This window comes from Sphaeramia orbicularis, chromosome 20 (assembly GCF_902148855.1).
Source record: "Sphaeramia orbicularis chromosome 20, fSphaOr1.1, whole genome shotgun sequence".
NCBI lineage: Eukaryota > Metazoa > Chordata > Actinopteri > Kurtiformes > Apogonidae > Sphaeramia > Sphaeramia orbicularis.
Window position 1 is genome coordinate 18,757,835 of NC_043976.1, and position 10,529 is coordinate 18,768,363.

At 39.5% G+C, this 10,529-nt stretch overlaps 1 protein-coding gene across 1 annotated transcript in view; it reads right to left on the bottom strand.

Moving 5' to 3' along the window:
- Positions 1-8,839, bottom strand: part of LOC115411049 (probable G-protein coupled receptor 158) — a 127,312-nt gene extending 118,473 nt beyond the window's left edge. The window contains 1 exon segment of the mRNA XM_030122994.1: positions 7,863-8,839. Coding sequence (XP_029978854.1) covers positions 7,863-8,740 — 878 coding nt within the window. The 5' untranslated portion in view covers positions 8,741-8,839.
- Positions 8,840-10,529: the final 1,690 nt, after the last annotated feature.

A 10,529-nucleotide genomic window follows, 5' to 3' on the forward strand; every position in this document is an offset into this window, starting at 1 on the left:
AAAATTAATTTGTTTTTGATCATGTAATAGTTTGCTATACTATGTTGCAAATAAACATTAATTTTAGATGATATTTAGGCTATATAATGTACATTATTATGGACGGAGGCAGAAAAGCCAAGATAATTTTCACTTCTTCCATTGGCAGATTTTTTTTGCTTGAATTAAGCAAAAACAATCTTGAATTTAAAAAAATCTGCCAATGGAACAACTGAAAATGATCTTGGTGAGATTTCTTGAAATAAGATTTTCAAGATCTATTGTCTAAAAATAAGTTCTTTTATCTTACTCACAAGTTACTCTTTAGGTGATTATGTCTTATTTTAATTGTGATGAGACATTTTGACTAGAAATGAAAAAAAAATACACTTGGTAAAATTTTGATTTTTGCAGTGTGTCTCTCTCAACTCACCATATATTAGTAAGTTTTTTATTTTTATTTTTATCAATTACTAGAAATTTCAGGTGACCCCATTTGAGTTCCAGGCGACCCCACAATGGGTCCCGACCCCAAGGTTGAAAAACACTGTCTTAAGGGTTATTTTTGACTTGAAAGAGAAAAAATCCATTTAACCCACTCTACATTTTAATGCACAGTGACTAATCTGAGATAGCATATTAATGACTCTTTGGCATGCCGCATTTCAATAATAATGTAATGTTTGCTGCATCTTTAAAGTATACAGTTAACCTACAATAAAGAGAACAGCTGAGGCACAAAGCTGACTCACAGTGTAATGGAGAAAAACAGTCAAGTGGGTCAACTTACATAAAAACAGACCACGAACAAATGCAAACTCATTTTAGCAAAAACTAAATTCACCATCAGACCTTAAGCATCAGACCTTAACATATCACAGGGCACTGGTTTAGTTGATGAAATGTTAAATGTTTTTCTAGATGGTATAAGAATGGCTTTAGGTTGTTTAGGTTGGCAATAACAATAGCAAAATGTTCAAATGCTCAGAAATTTTAGTTATTCATTCCAATATGGTTTTATGTTTTTGAGCAAGACTAAAGAGGAGTTTGGGGTTTCAAGACCATGTTGTGACACACAAACAAACCCTCTTGGACTCATACCCTTAAAGGAGTCATATTTTTCTTTTTTTTTTTTTTTAAATGGAATTATGCACTTTAAAACATTTCCCTGTGGTCTGGATAAACTGTAAATGCTATATTTGGATCTGAATTCTTCATTAATTCAACTCCACAGGTCCATCTCCAACCCTATTTCTGAGTAATGACACCAGAAAGGTGGTTTTGAGCACTGGCCCTTTAAATGCACATGAGCCACTTCAGGCCCCGCCCCCTCCAGGTTGTTGGCTGTGCTGGTCTGTCCCAATCAATCAACAACTGAACATTTTAGGTAATCAGTTCGAAGTTTGGATATATTTTCAGTATGGACTACAACCGCTGTTGCTGACAAACAATTATGTCGTACTCTGAGAAATGTTCATCGGAAGTCTTGACCTTAAATGTGCAAATGTTGTGATGTAACTAGTTATAGATGTAACAAATTCAGCAGGAATTAAAACAGGTTGTAGAAATCCACTCGATTTTTGCCAAAATGAATAGAAAAATAGCTTTGCAGCACCTGGAGGGTTCAAATTCAAACTTTATGAACTATTAGGGTCCAAATACACAAATAAATGTAACAAAAACTAATAAAAGTGTGTTTAGCAAAATATGACCCCTTTAACTCATGAGCCACTTCACGTCCCGCCCCGTCCAGGTTGTTGGCTGTGCTGCTCTGTCCTGTTCAACCAACAACTGAACATTTTAGGTAATCGGTTCGAAGTTTGGACATATTTTCAGTATGGACTACAACCACTGTTCCTGAAAAACAGTTATGTCGTACGCGGAGAAATGTTCATCAGAAGTCTTGACCTTATATGTGCAAATCTCATGACGTAACTAGTTAAAGACATAACAAATTAAGCAGGAATTAAAACAGGTTGTAGAAATCCACTTGATTTTTGCCAAAATGAAAATAAAAATAGCTTTGCAGCACCTGGAAGGTTCAAATTCAAACTTTATGAACTATTAGGGTCCAAATACACAAATAAATGTAACAAAGACAAAATATGACCCCTTGAACTCATAAGAACCTACCATTTTGGTTTGAGTATGCACTTACTGAACGATTTCTGTCTTATTGATAGAGGAAGTATGATAAGTAGACGCTGCATGCCTGCATTAAGTCCTCAGTTATTGTCCCCCTATGTGCAAAAGTGCACCGGCTGATCATCACAGCTTGCATCTTTCATTTGATAGCACTTTTAAGATAGTTTCAATTAGTCAGCCTTCGACTGCTGCAGCTGCCTGAACCTCAGCTTCAAAGCAATTAAACTCTGTGCTGCTGTGAAAGGTGAGTTGTACAGTGAGTGCGTCCACCCAACACATCCACCACTTCCTGCCTCCCCTATTATGCACTCCCTGCTCCTTTGTGTATTCCCGTTGTGTCTGTTTGTTTGAACTGCTTTTGCATTTGTGTATGCATGTGTGAGAGTAAAGCTGAAGCGAACTGCCAATTAGAACGGTACAGTATCATCCTGGAAAAAGTCTCAGCCTCCGACGACGGCACCGATGTAGTCGTACGCACACAGAAACACACATATGGATACGCTGCATGCTTGAAAACAGCCAGTTCTGTGTGTGTGTGTGTGTGTGTGTGTGTGTGTGTGTGTGTGTGCATGTGTGTGTGCTCCAAGCTGCCTCCCCTGTGCCTGGAGTGCTGCTGAAGAAGAGACAGACGGGGGAAGAGAAGAGATGAAGTGCGAGAGGTGCGATTTCTTACACCTTCACAGAAACAACAGGTCGATCAATCGCAAACACATGTCCACACACTCCTGCTCTAACAAGTCACATTAGTTGTTTAGCACCTGCATGTGCAAAAAAAAAGGAGAATCATGAAAACAACCAAAAAAAAAAGCTAAGCCTGATTTTGTATTCGTTTCTATACGCCACATGCACAGAACAAGTCACTTTACTTCTTGCAACATCATCACATCGAACAGGAAGTGAGTGAAGCATTAAAAGGCTGGAATCAAGATGGCCCATGCCGGGTTGTTGTTCTACATCTTTCATTATTAATTCATCAGTGTATTGATTGTGTATTCATCTGGAGGGGAAACGAAGGAGAGCTGATGTCTGAGGCAGCTATATTAGCTAGCATTTCCCCTCTTCTCCTGTTTCTTATCTGGCCGAGGCACAGGCAGGATGCAGGATGAGCCGCCTGCTTACTCTGATATGAGCATCTGAAACATGGCTGTAGAAAAAAAAAAAAGAAAAGAAACTGAAGCATGAAGAAAAGGACATGAGAAGGTGAACACGGTGTATATGCATATTCTAGGAAGTGAATATTCCATATTTGACTTCCATAGCAGGTACATACATAAATCAAACTGTGACTATCGAGGCTTTAGGGGCATTTTGCAGAGGATAAAGTAATGCAAATGAACTGTGATCCACTCTGGTATAGGGCCACAGAGAGTGCACACTATAGAAATAAGAAACTGCACAGATAATAACTTGCTAGCATAAGCACAAATTGCATTAAACACTGCAGGGAACAGTGTGTTAATTTACAGGTGACTATGAATGTAACTGATAGTTAAGTATTTTAATTACTGTATCAAATTAATGCAACTTTGATGTAGTTGGTTTACTTTTGTAACAAATATGTGCCATGTGTTATTATTATCATTAGGGCTGGGAATCTCAGGGTACCTCACAATACAATACGATATTAAACGCGATACATGGCTCACAATAACAATAATATCTCAATATGGCAATAATGCGATTATCAATATATTACTCTTAATAACCTGTGATATATCTGTGTGTTTATAGGGATGAAACAAAAACAAACAAACAAAAAATAAACTTTATAGGTAATAGTTTGCATCATAATTTAACCAGAGTACAAACAGCAATAGTTCAAAAACAATGACACTATTGTAGTGCAACCTAACTGTAAACAGGATTTTTTTTAGATGTCCGACAAACAAGGACACTGTTTTAAACAACATGATATCATGACTCGTGTAAATATACACGGCACTTATAATTGGCGTGTTATCTGTATGTATTATAAGTTTTCCACATGTATGTTCATGCCATTATCAGCCCCCTGTCCAACCTGAATCGATGCGTCAAATACCATGCACTGAGGGTCAGGGTTACGGTTATGTGAACCGGAGATCTTGGCGTAAATTGACATGTCATCAAATGGCGTTGAATAACACGTAAAAGGTCGAGAATGCAAACCTATAGCACGGCATATGCCATAAGAACTGGTGTGACATACAATGCCGCTTCATGAGATTAGTCTCATTTTAAACGCATTCAGAAAACATGACAGCTTATGTCTCTCAAGTGTCCATGTTTGTCGTGCCATCCATGTATCGCATTTTCTTGAGACAGTTCGTACGTACTGCAAAGTCCTTATGCACCTTTGTCTCATCCACACTATAAAAGCCAAAGTGAGTCCACACTTTTGATTTAAATGATGCCGGTGCATCTTTCAGTTTAACTTCACCGCTCAAGTCCGTCATATCAGCACCAGTGTTTGTTTTTTCTTCTTCTGTGACTTCTGTCCGATTTTCAGCCACTTGCATGAGAAGCGCCCCCTGTATGACATGTAAAACAGTGACTCAACTCACTAAGGAGGAATGAAGAAAGAAGTTTACAGAGGCTATATTTTATTAATAATAATTTTAAAAACCGATACGTGGTGAGAGCACATTGATAATCCATCGAAAGATTAAATATCGCAATAGTTCACCATATCAATATTTTGTCACACTCCTAATTATCATATTTGAATGTAACTCTTATTAAACAAACATTTTGCTATGTGATTGGAATTTAAAGCTACAGTATGTGGTAATTTTTTGGAATTCTTAGGCAAAACCCCATTATTACCTATTCTGCATACTGTCCTTCCAGTGGTCTGAGAGGACACGAGAAGTCCTCCCTCCTCTGTGAACTTTTTTGAAATGTGAAAAAGCTGTCCTCTGATGCAGATATCTGCTAATCACAGGTGTTTTCAGACAGGTAGGAGGATTTGTATGTGATTGACAGCTGTAATTACCAATCAGTGATCAGATTCAGTCTGACATGATTCTACTATGACAGTACACGGATCAACACAGAGGTTGGAAAAGCATCTACATTTCATCTGTTTAGTCTTTTGATTTGGACCAGCAGGGGGCGCTGCAGAAGGAAGGGGTGTATTTTCTAATTCTGCTGCATGAAATAGATATTTTTATTACAATTAAATTCATTATTAATCTAATTGCCTAATACTGTTTCATATATATGCTTCACTATTATTATCATTATTGTTATTATTATTATTATTATTATTATTATTATTATTATTATTATTATTACTTATTAATACTGGTATCAACATCTCAATGTAGTTGATGTTTTTATGTCAAAAGTTTTTTGATTGTGCATTTTTATAATCTTGTACAGCCTTTAAAGCCCAACAAGGACAAAAGTTACAGATTAGAAACTGCTTCAAACTACAGTTTTGGAAATGATTCTTGTTCCACTGTAAAAAAAAAAAAAAAAAAAAAAAAAATCAGCATTAATTGTAAACTTGTAAAATTCTCAGGGTTTTTGTGTAAAAATATGAGGCAAAAATCTATTAAAAAGCACATGAAATGTTTACTTTACAAATGTAGAAATAAGCTGTTGTTATGTTGACAACAACAAAAACCCAATTTTTAGAGCATCGGATTTTTTGAAACAATCTGACGACAGAATATCTAAATGTTCTGCTGAAAGGAGGTTACATTGATTTTCTACAGAAAATCATGTGGTCTAATGTTTATTTCTGGAGCTGTATATCTCCATTATGTCTACTAAATAAATAAATCCAAATACAGCACTTCAAGATGGATTTCTCAAGATGTCCTTTTGTATTGATTTCCTGCCTGACTAGTGTATTTATTCTTCCTTCAATGTTTGTGTCATGATGTATTTATATAGACTGCTTTTGGACCTTTGAGACACATTTTTTTTCCACAAATTTTTAGTTTGTTTCGAAATTCACCGCTGCCTTTTATTTAATCTTACTATCACTTTGCCGTTTGTGAACTATGCTTCCTCTTAGCTCCATGTGGTCCCAAAAATGTACACATAAATCAATGCACACAAAGTCATATTTGACCATTTAGACATTGTCGTCGTAATGTTGAAAAGTCCCATGCTGATTAGTGTGCCACTTAAGTGTTCTGGTGTGAAAGGAAGAAGAATTCATGAATGGATTTTGCTGCTGCATCTCGAAGCCTAGTGGGATGTTTCTTTTGGTGCACACTACACATAATGGACCCACTCTCTGGGGACATTAAACAATGCAGAGACACCCACACACATCACACATTCAATCATTTGGAGGAGGACACATTTAGAAGGACGAGAAATATGCTCATTTTGCAAAAACTGGGAAAGTGTCTCCTTGTGTTTTCCCCTTGAAGGAATTCCCAAGTATCCAACTAAATCATTAAATCTGACTTGGAGTTTAGGTGTGAAAGTTTAATGCACTATACGATTGCTTGGGTAGTAGACCAAGTGTATGAAGCTGCATTAGATCAAGGCGTTAGATCTGGATAACACCAGGTAGCTGTGAGCCTATTACACTATCATCACTGCAGATTTGGACTCATTTGCAATCCGTGCCTGCCTGTAAGCGACTCGAGTGTCTCAATTAAACATTCATTGAAGCCAGAACACACACAAGTAGTGATCTGGATTAAATATTCATTGGGAAGATGTTGGTCAGGATCATATGGAGCCTTTACACTTGACTGTTCTGGTGCACATCAGGACCACTGGCGTAAACATGGCACATTACACCAGCAGGCTGCAGCAAGGTGGCTTTAGGACATGGATTGAACAAAACACACAAACACCACTGGCACATTTCAGCATTCCTTCATTCTTTCTGGTGGCTGCACTTCTTCTGCTTCTTGTTTTTTTTTTTTTTTAATTGCCTGTCTCCCTCTCTCTCTCCCTCTCTCTCTCTCTCTCTCTCTCTCTCTCTCTCTCTCTCTCTCTCTCTCTCTCTCTCTCTCGCTCTCTCTCATCATCTTACGGTGGTTGTGACTCATCACAGATTTAGCAGCCTTTAGCCCCATGAAGTAAAAAAAAAAAAAAAAAAAAAAAAGGGCAAACAACCTTTACTGAGTAGTAAAGCATGAAGCAAGAGTGAGTTTGAAAAATGAATTAGGCCTGTAGCCAGAGGTTTCCACCACTGCTACATTCAGTAACATCCAGGGTTATTTTTAGCATCCCTGCCTGCCTTGTCAGACTGGAGGAGTGAAGAAATTCCCCCCTCGTGTAACAAGGGGAAGCCAGAGGGAAGGAAGCTGCAGTACGTTTGTTTGGGGAGGAAAGAGGGAAGTATAGTCACCTCAGTAGTAGTAGTAGGGTGTGTGTGGGTGTGTATATATATATATATATATGTGTGTGTGTGTGTGTGTGTGTGTGTGTATGTATATATGTATATGTATGTATGTATGTATGTATGTGTATATATATATATATATATATACATATACATACATACATATATATATATATATATATATATATATATATATATATATATATATATATATATATATATATATATACATATATATATATATATAGGACTGAGGTGCGGTGGTGTGACACCTTTAAGCTGAGATAAACCCACCAACACGCACTCATTAACTGCTTTGTATTTGCAGGTAGTGCCAGTGTGTTGTGTTGATTGACTGCATGCTGGTATAAATAGCTTCCCTTTGTTGCTTTGTTTATCACTATGACACTGTTCACATATCAACCATCTGTGCACATACCTGAATTCTGGCGCCAGGTTGGGCTTCAGGCCATAGAAAGCAGCTGATAAAGTCAAAAGCCAACGGGGAACAAAATTCCCATTCTCACACTCCAGGTACGGCGCAGACCATTTCACGTGGGTCTTGTCTGGGATGAAACTCTCACCCCTCTTTAAAGAATTGTCAACTGATGTAAAATCTTGACTCAGCACCCTCTTGTGAAAACTGGGCTTCTTCCTGTCTCGGACTTCGTGGTACCAGTCTGTGTCTGCCGTGCGGTTGTGCAGATGGTGGTGGGCCACACTGGAGAGGTCTTGGAGGACGATCTCTCCACCGGCCCTGGTGGCTTGGAGAAGCACCAAGGGCCCAACCAGGGACGAATCCCCGTTAAAAGTGACTACAGCCCGGTGGATCTTTGCGTCTCCCTCCAGGATGCTCCTGACCAGGGCATGGTACCACTCAATGTCTCGCCGGACACTTTGCTCCCTGGACCTGTTGGCTTGCAAGATCATGTTGAGGAAGTTTGTGGCGTGCAACACCGTATCCAGCACGCTGGTCATGGAGTGATGCGGGGTGGCGTGTGACCTTCCCCGCAGAGAGGTGAGCTCGTACCTCCGTGAGCAGTTGGCGTGCTTTAAGGTGGTCGAGTCCCCCGTGTGTAGGAAAGCCGTGACCACTCTAGGGAGATGCTCCTCTATTTTCTGCGACAGCTCTACCGACTCCCCGGGTGGATGTTGAGGCGCACGGAGATGCGCCAGCTGCCGACGGTGCGTCTGAGCGCCGTAAATCGCCTCCTGTGCTCTGATTTCTTTCCCATGTGTTGACCATTCCGCGTATTTATGATTTGATCCGATCACAAATCCCACTTGCAGCAGCAACGACAGCCGGAAAACAGCCATCTCCCTCCAGAAAAGCGTCCGCAGATGTTTGGGGAATTGCTGCTTGGATGTACAGTGTTGTCGGGCGGGCGTGTGGACGTACTGTAAAAAAAAAAAAAAAAGAAAAAAGAAAAAAAAAAAAAAGAAATCTTAGCAAATTGCTTCGCTAAACCATCGCTTCACCACTTGTAGGATAATCTCGGAAGCTCCACGCCTCTTTTCTTGAAATGAAAACGCAGAGGGAGTTGGAGGGGGAAAACGTGAAGGAACCCCCTTGCTGTCCTCGCCAAATCCCTGATTCTTCTTTACAGATGCCTCATACAGCTTGTTGATGTTGAGTATCCGCTTGCAGCTGGTCCCCCCACCTCTCTCTGCTCTCTCCCTCACTGTAGACAAGACTGTCTTCGTTTAGCTGTGCGGCGGACGCTCTCCTTCTGCGTGTAGGCTACATAGACTGAATCAAAACGAGGAGAAGGAAGGGGAGGGCAGGGAAGGGAAGGGGGCAGGTTATTATTATATTTATATATATTTTTAGTCGGGGAGGCTCTTACTTGGACGACAAACGCACTCCGCCCTCTCCTGACCACATCAAGCATTGGGTAAGCCTATAAAAGCTACGAGGAGACTCATCAGGAGCCGAGCGCCCTTAAAGCCCGTCTTCTTCATCATCTCATAGGGCTTCAGAAGCGCCATTGATCCGCGTATGGCCGCCTCATCTGTCAATCACAGCCCTGCGTTTGGTGGCGCGGTGAAGGAGCTGTCCGGTGCTGAAACCCACAGAGTTCTGAGGGAGCTGCCCGGTGCTGAAACCCACAGAGTACTCAGGGAGCTGTCCGGTGCTGAAACTAGAGGCAGGTTACTCAAAACAAAATAAACTACTTCCTTTGTAGCAGGCGGTGGAAATTGGCCTCACTTTGTGTGTGCGTGTGTGTGTGTATGTGTGCGTGCGTGCGTGCGTGTGTGTGTGTGTGTCTATTGTTTACACATCTAAAATAGTAAACCTACTTTCACTCCCAGATCCAAAGACCTATGTGCTACTATAACACTGTTAATAAAAATTAAAGACATCTTCCACATCTTTAGACACAAATCACATTGAGAACCTTTGGAAAGATGATGATAGTTGGTCACAAGCCATCACACCAGGTTTAGTTGCCAGTATTTTGGCAACAGAAGTAGCCTAAAGCACCTACCATCAATATCATATCATATCATATCATATCATATCATATCATATCATATCATATCATATCATATGTGGTAACATATCGCTGTTTATGATGTCACATTGAATCATCATCATTGTACTTCATGCTGTGTGGTATCATGTTATTGTATTGTATTATTGTTTCTATTCTGTATTGCATCATGTACCATTATTTCATATGGCACAGCCTCAGTTCCAAAGAAAACCAACTGAGCACTCATTAAAATATAAATAAAAACAAAATGTAGTGACTTAGTAAGTGTTAAGAAAAAGAAACATCAGAAGGAACATTTTGTAACTATTTCAGCTTCTTGAGGACAGGTCAGTAACACATCTGGATATCACAAGAACATTTTACAGTGGTGGAATCTCTCAGAAGCAAAAATGGGCAGATGTTCACCCATTTGCCTACAACTGCATCTACAAATTGTGAAACAATTTAAGAATAATGATCCTCAACATAAAACTGCAAAGACTTTGAATATGTCACCGTCTGCAGTAAATAATATAATCAGAAGATTCAAATAACCTGAGAAATAGAAATCTCTGTGTAGAAGGGACAAGGTTTAAAATATTATTGGACACCTATGATCTTCAGGTCCT